The sequence below is a fragment of the Fukomys damarensis genome, unplaced genomic scaffold (assembly GCF_012274545.1).
Source record: "Fukomys damarensis isolate Sample0158 unplaced genomic scaffold, DMR_v1.0_HiC HiC_scaffold_23, whole genome shotgun sequence".
Lineage (NCBI taxonomy): Eukaryota > Metazoa > Chordata > Mammalia > Rodentia > Bathyergidae > Fukomys > Fukomys damarensis.
The window spans coordinates 32,125,647-32,140,367 of record NW_022900935.1 but is presented as its reverse complement, the minus strand read 5'-3'; the positions used below and the strand labels follow the sequence as shown (position 1 = coordinate 32,140,367).

General features: G+C 36.9%; 1 protein-coding gene across 2 annotated transcripts in view; it reads left to right on the top strand.

The window, feature by feature from the left end:
• Tmem59 (transmembrane protein 59) overlaps nucleotides 1-14,721 on the top strand; it is a 28,539-nt gene that overhangs the window by 6,296 nt on the left and 7,522 nt on the right. The window contains exons 3-7 of one of the 2 annotated variants that reach the window (XM_010610371.3): nucleotides 1,002-1,096; nucleotides 4,327-4,479; nucleotides 7,040-7,121; nucleotides 8,075-8,159; nucleotides 13,582-13,690. In XM_010610371.3, the coding sequence (XP_010608673.1) occupies nucleotides 1,002-1,096; nucleotides 4,327-4,479; nucleotides 7,040-7,121; nucleotides 8,075-8,159; nucleotides 13,582-13,690 (524 nt within the window). The remainder of the gene's footprint in view (nucleotides 1-1,001; nucleotides 1,097-4,326; nucleotides 4,480-7,039; nucleotides 7,122-8,074; nucleotides 8,160-13,581; nucleotides 13,691-14,721) is intronic. The other variant, XM_010610372.3, reaches the window with a different exon arrangement.

The window sequence follows — 14,721 nt, the reverse complement described above, 5'->3', positions numbered from 1 at the left end:
AGAACTGTAGTGGTTTTCTTCATTCATTGCTGCTTATTTAGTGTAGCAGGAGATCTTTTTTGCCCTTTCACATCCACTCTTTTCTGCTATTATAACCTTATTTTTGTGGCTCAGGCTTTTAACTAGCCATCTTTATATGTGCATACTGCTGTTCATTATATTATCAAGCACCTCTGAGAAATACATTATAAATCCATGACTGAGTTAAGAAAAATAAAATTGTTAGTCATGAAGTATTATATCACAAGAAAAAGCAGTTTTAATGAAGAGAATGTATATGGTAGGGATCCATTTCAACTTTAGAATCACCTGCAATAGAATATTTTCTATTTGCGTTCTTAGAATTATGACTGTTAGGCTGACTGCATTATTTTTTCCTTCCCATGTTGATATCCTTGCTTTTCAACTAAGTGACCCATTTCTTAACAATTATCTCAAATATTTTTATATATTACTAAAGTAAATGATTTCATTCAACCCTGGGCAGTAGGCAATGATAGTTTCATTTTAGACCTATAGAAATCAAATTAGTAGAGGTTCCGCCCCTCAGCCCAAGTCACACATCCAGCCCACCTATGATGGAGCTAAAACTTTCAGTGATGTCTTCACTTCACCAGGCCAGTGCTTTATCCACTCCAGAAACTGTGAGGATCCTCTGTTTTGAGTGTCAGATACTAGGTGTTGAATTAATAGATCTCTACAAGAAACATTTGATTTGTGGGAGGGAGACAGTAAGGAACTCTGTTAAGATAATACATTTCCCATTGTTACCAAATTTGGAAATTCATATTGAGATGCTTTTTTTTTTTCCTTTGGTTTTTTGAGACAGGGTCTCACTATGTAGTTCATACTGCCCTGGAACTTACTGTGTAGCCCACGTTGGTCTTGAACTCAAGATGCTTTTTTTAAGATAGGAAATTTCTTTATAAAATGCCAGATACTTTTTTTTTTACCTTTTCTTTCCTGTCCATTTTTAAATTTTGCCTAATTTTCTCTTTCAGCATGTACAGAAGCTTATTCCCAATCTGATGAGCAATATGCTTGCCATCTTGGCTGCCAGAGTCAGCTGCCGTTTGCTGAATTGAGACAAGAACAAGTACGAACAATGCTGACTTTCAAAATTGCCTGTTTAAATGGATCTTACTTGTATTGATTAATGTTTATAGGCTGTTTGATGTTTTAGTATATATTTTATATTTAGTTTTCATCAAACAAAATTATGTTTTCAAATGGAAGTCAATTGAATAATTACTTTTATATAATGCTTTTCTGTTAAAAATTATATTTATATCCATAATCTCATTTTGTTTGTTCTCACAGTCCAGTAAAGATGTTCTCATTTTGTATAAGATAAAACTGAGGCTAAGAGAAATTGGTATTTGAGTCTTCTTTTGCCATTCCAGCTGCCATTGTTTTAAATCAGGCCATCATTTTTTTTTTTTTAGTTTTTTTAGTTTTTTGAGACAGAGTCTCACTATGTAGTTGAACTGACCTGGAACTCACTACGTAGCCCAGGCTGGTCTCGAACTCAGTGATCCTCCTGCCTCAGCCTCCCAAGTGCTGAGATTACAGGCGTGCGCCACCACACCTGGCTAGGCCATCATTTCTTACCTATATTGCTAAAATAACTTCTAAACCGCTTTTCCACTTTAAACCTCATTCTTTACTCTGGGTCTGGATTTTTTTTTTTTCCTAAATGGAAATCTTATCATATAATTCTCCTTTCTTACATAATTCAGTAACTCCCAATGACTTACAGGCTTAAGTCCAAATTGTTTGTCACCACCTAGCTCCTGATTACTTCTCCAGTATCGTATCTTAAAATTCCCTATTCCTCATTCTCTATACCCCAAACATATTGGAAAAAAGGTTCTTCATTTAACTGATCTTTACGTAGGAAATACGGAAAAGTGATGCAAAACTCAAAAGAGATATGAGTACAAATGTACATGTGAACTTACAAAGAGTATGTCTCTATTCCTCCTCCCCGTCTATGAAGTCTTCTACACCTGTAGCTGTTAGGCGCTCAGTTTTTCTATATTATGTAGCCAGCACTACCTAAAAAGATGTTTTATGCATATATATTTTTTTGTAACTACATATACAGAAAGCATTTCTAAGCTGGGTGTGGTGCTACATACCCATAATCACAGCACTTGGAGGCTGAGGCAGTAGGATTGCTGTGCATTCCAGGCCAGCCTGGGCTATAGAGTGAATTCAAGGCCAGCCTGAAATTAATAGTGAGACCTTGTCTCAGTAAACAACAAAAAAAAAAGGACTACTTTTTCACTATATAATATTCCATATGGATGTGTTATAACTTATGTCTGAATGTATGAGTTGTTTCTAATCTTTTTCTTTTATGAATGATGTTTTATATTGTGAATATACCCATAGGATAATATAGGAATGGAAATGGAGAGATATGTACATTTTTAATTTTGAGAAATAGAGCAAAATTGCCCTCTATGGAATTGTACCAATTTAAAAAATTGAGATACAACTCAAACAGAAAAACTCACCCTTCTGAAGTGTGAATAGTTTTAGTATATTCACAGTTGTGCAACTATCATCATTATCTAATTATAAAATATTTTCATCATCCCAAAAAGAAGTCTCATACCCCCTAACAATTGTCTCCTTCCCTCTCTCAACTCTTGGCAATCTATTGTTTTAATTTGTACTTTTCTTATTTTAAGTAATAGCATATTTTCAAATGTTTTAAAAGCCATTAAATATTTCACATGTTTAAGTTCCTTTTCTCTTAATTGTATACATACTGAACAATTCTTAATTTACATGATATGATGTGCTATTTCATGTGCCTGTTCCTTCTGTTCCCCATGTACCTAGGGAATCCTTGACTGTAGGCAGGTGTCCTTTTCTTTGTGAGACCTTCTTAAAAATCCCTCACAGCAGGTTTGAATTGGTACCTCTTTCCATATACACATATCACCCTGTGTTTAATGTCTTCGTAATATGGATTATTCAGACTAAACACAAATATACATTGATGATTAAAATACAATGCTTCCTTATATCTTTGTTTATAGCCTTAATAAATGCTTGTTCAGTGAATTAAGGAAATGTTTCATAGCTATTAAATAGGAAAATTTGATCCTGAATACAGATCTTATTCTAAAAACTGGTCTCTAATACTACTCTATAGTGTCTGTCTTCTGAAACGTAGTGAAACCAAGACTTTTCCTAGAGTTCAGCAAGGTACAACCCATCTTTGTTCTAGAGGGTCTAGTGCTTCTCAGTGAGTCCTGAGGGGAGATGATACCTATTAATGTTAAATTCTCAGTAGCCCCTACTATATATATTCAGCCTATAAAACACTCCCCTCAACCTGCCCTGTTACCAGATATCTCACATTTTATTTGTGTATACTTTTGATTGATTTTTTTCCTCCTTTTTCATTGATGTTTATTATAACATGATTAATTCTACATGAAAGCATTAAAGCTAGGAATGGTATGATTTGTCTCTTCCCATTCTACCCTTTAATATTCTGCTGGGCCTGATGTAATCAGATCTTAAGTCTTCATAGTTTTAGACCTAATTCAAAAGTCCTTTACAGTCATATGTTGGTACTTGACTGCTTTGGAACTTGTCAGATTTGGTATTCCATGTATTTTGACACAAAAATTTTGTCCTGGTACTTCTGTTTGTTTGGCACTGAATGCACAAGCTAGAACTTGGCAGTATTAGTTGCCTCCTGATTTGCCACCTTTTCCAGCCAAAACTATTTGTTTGGGACTCATCATTTTTGCTGCTTCCTGTATTCCCAGAACCAATAATACAAGATGCCACTGCATTATTATGTTTTCTTTTTATTCTTTGCCTGTTTGTTTGACATAGGGTCTCACTATGTAGTTCAGGCTGGCCTTAAATTCACTAGGTAGCCCAGCCTGCCCTCAGACTTGCAGTCATCCTCCTGCCTCAGCTTCCCAAGTGTTGGGATTATAAGTGCATGCCACTATGCCCAGCTTGCTGTTGTATTATTCTTTTGTTTTGTTTTGTTTTTAGTACCAGGGATCGAACTTGGATCCTTATGCTTGCAAGGCAGGCAGCAGAACCACTGCTTTGTATTATTCTTGATAGAGACGACAGATTGATTACAAATGTGCTTGCTGACAAAGTAGACTGAGGTTTGATGCTTTACCATGGTTAGTTAATTTGCACAGATAGCAGTTAAATGCTGATAACTGGAAGGTTAAAGCGTATCTCGTGAAGATTTGGGAATCTTGATTATGTTCTTGTGAATATACTATAGATGTACAGTATAATAAATACATTTCTCTTTATTTAAATTTTCTTTAGCTTATGTCCCTGATGCCAAGAATGCATCTGCTTTTCCCTCTGACGCTGGTGCGGTCCTTCTGGAGTGACATGATGGGCTCTGCACAGAGCTTCATTACCTCTTCTTGGACTTTCTATCTCCAAGCCGATGATGGAAAAATAGTCATATTCCAGGTGACAGCTGTGCCTCATACACTCATCTGAGTACCAACGGCAGTAAATATGGGTCTTGGCATAGAGCCACATACTCATTTATAAATATATATTGTCAGATAATTACGCGGCTTGATAAGAACATTGGGCATCAAGACCCAGTGCAGTTATCCTTTTGCCCAGCCCCCTGGGAGTCTTATTAAAACCCATTGGTTCTTGCCAGGGATTTAGCTTAGTAGTTCTGCCACCTGCCTTGCAAGCGCAAGGACCTGAGTTCGATCCCCAGTACCAAAAAAAAACAAAAACCGACAAACAACAACAAAAAACCATTGGTTCTTATCTCATTAGGATTATTTTTTGAGATAGAGTCTTGCTGTATGCATTTCAGGCTGACCTTCATATTTGTGGTGATCCTCCTGCCTCAGCCTCTCCTGAGTGCTGGGATTACAGGCATACACCACCATACCCAGCTTTCTAATTGGAATTCTGAATCTTCTACATTTTATTATTAAATTGATAAAAATGAAATTTTAAGATATGGAAGGTAGTTAATATTCATTGAACACAAATACTGGCATATATACATATTAGATAAATGTGATATGACAAATATTTAGTTTTTTATACTTTTCCTCCTAACTCTTATTGAAGAAATATTTTGCCTCCTAGAGATAACTTTTCTCCTGTTTCACCATTTGCCAAATAATATAACAGTAGTTGCTGTTTCTAGAATTCTGTTATACTAAACATTTTACGTATACCTCCCCTGGAGATTCGTTCAATCCCCTGGGGGATTGGTTCAGGACCTTCAACCATACCAAAATAAGATTGCTCAAGTTTCTTGGTAAAATGGTGTGGTATTTGCATGTAACCTGTGTGCACACACTCCCCATATACAGTCCAGTCCAGTGTCATTGAATAGTGGGGGCACGGTTGGAAAGGCAAGCTCATTGCTGTCTGGACATCACGGATTGTGTTTAAAGTAAGAAGGCTAAACCTCTCAAGGCAGTGTCATCTTACAGTGTGCTGCAGTGTATGCACTCTGTTGTTAGTTGAAATGTCACTACATGATGATCATCCTGGGTTATTTATCATACCCAATGCAGTGTAAAAGCTGTGTAAATAGTTGTTGAATTGCATTGTTTAATGACAAAGGGGAAAAAGTCTGTACATGTACAGATTTAATTCTTCAAGTATTTTTTATCACAGTTGAATCCATGGATGTAGAATCAAAAACATAAAACCCATAGAGAGAGATAGCTATATTATCTCAAATTGTTAGACAACTTTATGAGGTTATACTATCCCTATTTTATTGATGATTAAGCTGAAAATGTAACTTGTTTACTGTTTTGCTGCCAGTGAGTATTAGAATTAAGCTTCAAACACAGGGTGCTTTAGTTCCGAGGCCCATAAATCAGCTTATCATGCTGTCTTTCTTTTTTTTTTTTTAATTTTAATTTATTCGTACATTCTAGGTAGACAGGACAGTTACATTCATTACTGGGATCTTGTACCTTTTCATGCCAGGCTCATGCTGTCTTCCTTTTAATTCAGTAGTTGAATTTCTCAAATACGCCTGTTAACATTATATTGTGGAATTGTCTTCCTCTCAGATAATAAGGTGTACCTTCTAGTAATTACTAGTTCAGGGCTTTACTTAATAACTGATTTTTAGCACTATGGTGAGCTTGGTGCCCTCTACTTCAAATTTGGTAATAACTAAATCATGGGAATTTTCTGTCTTTAAATTCATGAGCACCGGGCATGGTGGCGCATGCCTGTAATCCCAGCACTCGGGAGGCTGAGGCAGGAGGATCACTGTGAGTTCGAGACCAGCCTAGGCTACATAGTGAGTTCCAGGTCAGTCTCAACTACATAGTGAGACCCTGTCTCAATAAATAAATAAATGAATGAATGAATGAATGAATGAATTCATGAGCAAGTTGTAAAGCTGCTAGTGTTACAATTTAAGTTGACTCTCAGAATGGTGTCCTCACTCATTCCTTATTAAATGTGAGATTAGCTGTGTTGCTCTCTAAAATTTATTAAAACTTGTGTTATAATTTATGTAACTAGGATGGAAAAAAAACCCAGCAACTGAGCTATATAAAAGATGTAAAGAATGGAATATTTCCCTGTAACTTATAAATTATTCATGCTCATGGAAGAATGGAATGTTTTACATGAGAAGAAATAGAGATAATATATTTAACCAAAAGTTTTGACAGTCTGCTGAATTATTCCTGATCAACTAAAATTAGAACATGTTTTTGCAGGGTACAATAGCACAGTATATTTTGTCATGATTTATCCCCACCCCCCTCTTTTTAGTGTTGTCAGGAAGTTAAACTGACTAAGTAATTTATGATGCCAGAAATTGATTTCTTTGCAAGACACTAGATCTGATGGTCAGGAAGTGCAATTAAAATATATTGTGACCAGTGTGTTTTATTTTTTGTGACATACGTCTATTGCTTTTTCTCAATTTAAATGTTTACAGAGATGATGTGTTGTTGAACTTGTTACTTTAGAAGCTTAAGAGGTATGAATGACTTAATTGCTTTCATTATCATTTTAGTCTAAGCCAGAAATTCAGTATGCACCACAGTTGGAACAGGGGCCTACAAATTTGAGAGAATCGTCTCTAATCAAAATGTCCTGTAAGTTTTATTTTTAAAAGCTCAGGTAAAAACATTAGCAGTCAAATCTGGTTGTAGTTGGATTGGTTGGCCACCACCTGATTTCTAATTTACTGGGTCTGGGAGAAGATCTGAGAATCTGAATTTCTAACAAGTTTCACATTTTAGTGATATTATTTGTCTGGGAACCATACTTGAGAATGACTATTCTAAAAACATTTAGTTTGTTTCAAAGATATTTTGAGTATGAATTAATCACATGTTCTGGTATTTCCCAGTAAATTAACCAAATAGTAAAAGCACTCCAAAAATGTGAGTCTCATTCTATTTTTATGTCCATGCTAGAAGTGAATTTTAGGGCCAGGGATTTAGCTCAGTGGTTCCGGCGCCTGCCTCACAAGTGCAGGGACCCTATTTCAATACCGAGTACCAAAAAAAAGTGAATTTTAACTAGTAGGAACATCAATCAAGCTAAAAGCACAGGTTATTTTTTAAAGTTTACTAGCTAGTATAGTTGAGATATTGATTTATTAACCTTATGATTATGTGGGTGGGTAGAAATGGGTAAATAATGATAGCACATAACAGACATAAAACCATCTAGAACGAACCAAATTCTACTATTCAAGTCCATATGTAATTAAACAGAAAGCATTTATGTCAATAGGAATTTGAAGGGCCTGGGGATTTAGCTCAGAGGTTCTGGCGCCTGCCTTGCAAGTGCAAGGGCCCGAGTTCGATCCCTGGTACCAAAAAAAAAAAAAAATAGAAATTTGAAAACAAGACAGGAAACCTATAATATAGTAGAATATCCATTTGGTTTTTGATGTGACAAAAGGACTTGCATATGTCATGAAATGTGTCCAATTATATGTTTGAAAACAACTGGGTATCTGTAGAGTATATTTAAAGTAGTTTTAAGAGACAAACTTATAGAATATAGTATATGGTAAACTTGTTCCTTATTATTTCAGCAGATCTGCAAATGAGAAGCTCACAAGCACACAGGAACTATCTTGAAGATAGAGAAAGTGATGGGTTTTTAAGATGCCTGTCTGTGTAAGTATTCTTTCATATATATATAGAAGATTAAATCTGGTTTGTGTTAGATAAAACATTCCTTTTTATTATTTTAAAACTATATTAGCAGAGCCAGGGATTTAGCTCAGTGTCTCCGCCACCTACCTCCTAAGTGCAAGGTCTCCACTTCAATCCCCAGTACCAATGAATCAAACAATCAAACTATATTAGCAGATAGTGACACGCATCTGTAATACCAGCACTCCAGAAGCTGAGGCAAGAAGCTTGCCATGAGTTCAAGGCTACATAGTTCAGGGCCAGCCTGAACTACAGAGTGAGACCCTGTCTCAAAAAACTAAAAAAAACTATAGGGCTGGGATGTAGGTCAGTGTCAGTGCTCCTGCCTTGCAAGCATAAGGTCCTCAGTTTTACCCTAGTACCAGGAAAAAAAAAACAAAAAACCGTATTGACAACTCAAAAGTTAATTTTTTATCTTTTGTCTTCCAAACTTACACTTCTGGATATTTTAATTGTTTAAAATATAATGTGCATAATATTTTAATGGACATATAATTATACATAATTTTATGAGGTATAATGTGATATTTTGATATATGTTGTACAATGATCAAATCAGGGTAATTAGCATATCTGTAATCTCATTTTTTATCATTCCAGGTAGTAAAACATTCAAAATCCTCTCACAGCAATTTTGAAATATATAATACACAGTTGTTAACCTAAGGTCACCCTGCTATGCAGTAGCATACCAGAAATTTGTCCTACCTCATTGTAACCATGTACATGCTGAATGGCCTCTCCCTAAGCGCAAATATAAAGGTCTGGCTTGGAGATTCTTTTTTGTCTGCTTGGCCATCTATGTTAGAGGCAATAGGTAAGGGCTATCTATGGGTTAGGAAGGTTGTATACAATAAGCAGTTTCCACTGTAGACCAGGGATTCTTACAGTGACGAGGGGAAGTGAGGAGGCTGGAGAAATACGTGCCTTCACCCCCTGAGGACAGACTGTCCAGACTTGTGACAGTAAGGAAAGGGCTTATTAAGTGTATGCTTCCACTCCCCCAAGGACTTCGATAGGAGGCCCCAGCCTGTGCCCCACCCAGCCGCCCAAGAAAGGAGAAAAGAAAAGACAGTGTCACCTATTTTTATTACTGTGTCAAATACTAGGGCAGGTGTTTCCATACATCTGCAAAGGAGTCCATTTCAGAATGTATACACTACGCTTTTGTGGCTGCTTTGTCTCATAATACTGCAGTTTAAACTGCATGCTTCCTATAATTTCTTACACCAGAAATAGTTTAGCAGGTTTTGTTTGTTTGGGTTGGGTTAGGTTGTTTTTTGCTGTGCTGGGGATTGGACCCAGAGCCTTGCAGGCACTACTTCTGAGCTATACCCTCAGCTTTCTTAACAGGTTTCATCAGGTATCAGTAGAGATACATGGAATTTAAAAATTAATCTTGGCTGAGCATGGTGTAGTACATGCCTATAATCCTAGCACTTGGGAGGCTGAGGCAGGAGGATCACCATGAATTTGAGGCCATCCCAAGCTACAACACAATGAAATCAAGGCCAGCCTGAAGTGCATAGCAAGACCCTGTCTCAGAAAATAACTATTATCATCATCATCTTTTACTAAACCAAGAAAAGACTGTGCTAGAAAATAAACCTGGGACCAGGGATTTGGCTTAATGGTTCTGCTGCCTGCCTCTCAAGCGCAAGGGCCCGAGTTTGATCCCTGAAACCAAAATTTTTTTAAAAAGAGAAAAGAAAATAAACCTGTTTTTGACCTTGACTTTGTGCAGAAAAAAGTCAGATTTTTTTTCTTTATAGAATTTAAAGTTTTTGTTTTAGTTTGATAGGTCTGTGAAACTTAAGTAATCACAGAACCACTGAGATAAATCCCAAGTTCCCCCCTCCTTTTTTTTTTGGTATGGGGATTGAACTGAGGACCTTGCACTTGCGAGGCAGGTGGCAGCACTGCTGAGCTAAATCCCTGACCCTACAGCTTTTTTTGGGCGGGGGGTACTGGGGATTAAACTCGGGTCCTTGTGCTTGTGAGGCAGGCAGTGGAATCACTGAGCCAAATTCTTGGCCCCCTGGCCCTACAGTTCATTCTTACTAGTACACTGCCTGACATCTTACTAGTGACTTATTCTTTTTAATGCTTTGTTATTACATTTTGGGTTTTTTTGCACTTTTTGTTTTTTGATGTTGAGAATTGAACCCAGAACCTCACACAAGCATGCACTCTACCATTGAGCTGCACTCCCATTCCCAAATTGTCCTAATATTTTAAAAGCAATTTTGTGACTTCTTCATTTAAGAAACAACTAACTTTATAACTAGAGAGATTTATTTCTTAAAGCTTCCATACATAGTCGAGTGTGTTGATGAAAACCTATAATACCAGCTTCTTGGGAGGATAAAGCAAGAGAATCACAAGTATGAGGCCAACCCTGTCTGAAAAAAAAAAATTTAGAAAGGAATGGGAATATAGCCCAATGGTAGAGTTCTTACTTAGCATGTACATGTGGTTAAAATTCAAATCTTGCTTTTCTAGTTCTGTAACTTCTATTCTGTCAGCCAGAGCTGTCTGGTTACCCTAAAGTGTCATGATTTTTCCATAATCACATTAAAGATCAGCCAGCCAGATAGTGGAATCTGGTCTTTTGACTCTTCCAGCAGTGCTTTTATTATACCATGTAGTTGTTATAAAGATAGCCCTCTATCTAGAATGGAAATTAAGGTCACACTCATTTATTTCATTTTTCATTTCTCTTTGGAGATTCTATCATGTGCCAGAAACTGTGCTAGGGACTTGAGACCTAGAAAAGATGGCCAGTCTCTGCCTCTGGAGTTGTGAGGTCTAGATAGACAGAAATAATGACCATCCCGCCTATCTCTCATACACAGAGTCTTAAGTCCATTGGAGGCTTCAAAGGCAGATTTACTGAAATGAAAATAAATCTAAAATGATGAGTAGCTGCTTTCACTAGTTGTAATAAATTTGTTAAAATTTTATTTTCAGATAAACTGACTTTTTGTTGAATATATTAACCATGCTTGGAGGTTTAGGAGAGTCAGAAATTTGACCCCCTCCAGGTTATATAGCCACTGTGTTAAATTCAACCCAAGTTTTTCTAATTCTACATCTTGTACTGATCCAGTTCTGCCATCACTGTAGAAGAGGTGAACAGGAACCAGACAGGAGTGGCAAAGTAATCAAATGTTAGGTACAGGCCCTGTGCAAAGGATAGATTGCAGGACCAGTCTAGAAAGCTTTTGTAAGTCAATAAGAAATTAGGAGACCTGAACTAGGGCAGTCCACAAGTGTAACAGGAGATAATGGAGATAACTCGTTGTGGAGGTTGAAGATGATGATGAGTTCTAAGACGAGCCCACTATTTTTCATAACTAGTTGCTACTGCAATTCAGATATCACATAAATCTTTCTCATTCATGGCAGTAAATTCCCTAGTACCCAATTTAGGGATGGACCATGTAAAGTGGGTGCTTTTTCATTAAATATTTTTTACTCTTAGTTTTCAAAAGGGATATACTTAAAGCATCATAAGGGAGTTACTTTCCTGTTTTTAGATGCAGTGCATTTTCCAAAGTCCACTTATTTTTCTGGGATTCCAAAAAATGACTGGGCATACAGTTTCCATAATATGTTCACATGTCAGCAAACCATCGAGTGAATGAGTTACGGTAGTAAGTATGTAAAGTGTGTTCTGAAAATATGGTGAAGGCTTAAGTTTTTAGAAATTTATTACAGTAAAAGACACATTACCATTAATTTCACTTTAAATACACCCCTTGCTTCAAGAACTCTTATTCTCACCATGCTTTGAAGCAGTTTGGGATGTCCTCTCTTAGAGAATCTTTGTAAAATGCAGTGGAGGCTGGGGATTTAGCTCAGTGGTGCCACCACCTGCCTTGCAAGTGCAAGGTTTCAAGTTTGATTCCCGGTATAAAAAATTTTTTAATAAAATAAAATGCAGTGAATGGTGCTATCCAGTGGAAAGGCAGGCTCGTAAAAGCATTCTGTGTGTCCTCATCCTCTTTATTTACTAGTTCTGGCACTGTACCACTTCTGGTTCTTCCTCAAAGTCAAAATGACCATGAAAGGTAAAACATTTTGCATTGATTTGGGACATGGAGGCAGCCACAACGGTACAACAAAAGATATGTAGAAGGACTTTAGAACTACTTCAGAAAGTGGCAGGAATGGTGGGATAAGTGTATTCAAAAGGGGGGAGTATCTTGAGGGGGGCTAATGGCATAGCAATATATCTTTTACTATGATAAATAATTTTTATTTAAGCACACTGTGTGTGTTTTTCAACCAAACTTAGTATTTGAAATGTTATAGGAAGCTGACTTTTTTATAATTGTGAATTCTTTGTAAAACAAATGATCAAACCAGGCATGATGGTGTATACCTGTGATCCCAGCACTTGAGAGGCTAAGGCAGGAGGATTGCCATGAGTTCAAAGCCACCCTGAACTACATAATGACAACTTGTCTCAAGAAGGAAAAAAAAGATCATTTCATAATTTACCTATTCTATGCCTTAACTTTTTAGGATATTGAGTTCTCTTTATTGTGATATCTTGAAAAAGAATGTGTGACGTTTCTGTGACTGTTCAGTTTGTAGGATGCTTATTTGCCTTACCTTATTTGGTAATTAGAAAATATTCTTGGGCTGGTGATGTAGCTCAACAGTACAGCACTTGCCTACCATCTATGAGATCTTAGGTTCAATTTCCAGCACTGTAAAAAGAAATGAAATGAAATGAAAAGAAATGAAATGAAATGAAATGAAATGAAATGAAATGAAGAGCCAGCACACACCTGTGATCCTAGCACTCTGGGAGGCTGAGGCAGGAAGGTTGCAAGTTTGAACCCAACCTAGACAACATAGCAACTATATGAGACCCTGTCTCAAAATAAAAAGTAAAATCTGGGCTGGGGATGTAGCTTAATGCTACAGAAAACCAAACAGACAAACAAAAAAACCATTTGACAGTAATTTGGTTTAATTTTATATGTTTAATAGAAAATCAGTTTGTCTGATTTTATAATCATCATAAGTTATGGGGCCCCCCAAAATAGTTACATAGCCATGCTATGGAAACTTCATAAATAGACAAAAGTGTGTCATAGGCCCAGGGATTTAGCTCAGTGGTGCCATGCCTGCCTCAGAAGCACAAGGTCCTGAATTTGATCCCTGGTACCAAAAAAAAAAGGTATAGTACTCTGATATACTAGCTATTATAATATTTCCTTCTATAAACATTTTTAAAAATAGTTTTAAAGGTGGTATATAAAGTTTAGATTGTGTTATTCAGGTAAATACAGTATGAGTTTGATTGCCTTTAAGACTCTCCTTTTTTTAATATTATGAGATTGTAATAATGACTGTTGATTCTTTTCAGGAACTCTGGGTGGATTCTGACCATGACTCTCATCCTCTCAGTGATGGTACTGCTCTGGATTTGTTGTGCAGCTGTTGCTACAGCTGTGGAGCAGTATGTTCCTTCTGAGGTAAATTTCATTCTAACCCTGTGCTATTGGAAGACTGAACTCTGATAAACCATCTTAAGTGCCTTATTCATTTCACTTAGGGTGAGTGGAGGTTTGGTGGTTTCTCATCTGGTTGAGGTTTGCACACATGAAAGTTCCAGGTTCCAGCAAAAGATGTGCTCCCAGTTTTCTGTGGTACTAACTGCCATAATGACTGTGTTGACAGCTTGAGCAGGTGACTCTGCCAGTCTCTCTGAGACTGAACAGAACCATTAGCACATGTTTCTCAGATGGAATAGGAGAGAAAACTTGTAGAATCACTTAATAACTTGGAATTAATTGCCACAGATGTTAAAGAGTAACTGCTTTAGAAGCAACAAGACTAGGGTGTGTGATTCTGAGTTACTGTTCTGGTAGCTAGTGCCAAGAAAGAAAGAAGGCTATTGTGCCTTTGTTGGTAAGTAAAATTTAAGTGACCCAAGAAACATAACTGTTAAGATAAATGGTTTTTGTTTTGGGAAAAGGCTATAATTTGATGACTCCACAGACCTTTTAAGAAAATAAAGGTAATTTATATAACTAAATACAGGATAGTGTCTCTTAACTTCACATCCAACTGAAATAAATTGGAGTTGCCTTGTGCTTCCAAAGTGTCATAGCAAAAAGGAAAAGAGGAAACAAGATAAATTAAAATAGAATCTAAAAATAAACCATTGACATGCTATAATAGATACAGGTACCCAGAAACTGAGGCAGGATGATGTTGATAAGCAACATGTACGTAGTTCTTTAAAATTTGCTAAGTATTGGGCCGGGGATTTGGCTCAGTGGTTCCACTTCCTGCCTTTTGAGCACAAGGGCCTGTGTTCGATACCCAGAACCATACACGCACACATGCACACATGCACACACACACACACACACACACACACACACACGCTAAGTATTAATCCCAGCACTCAGGAGGCTGATTGCTATGAGTTTAAGGCCATCCTGGGCCTACACAGTGAGTTCAAGGCCAGCCTGAGCTACATAGTGAGACCCTGTCTCCA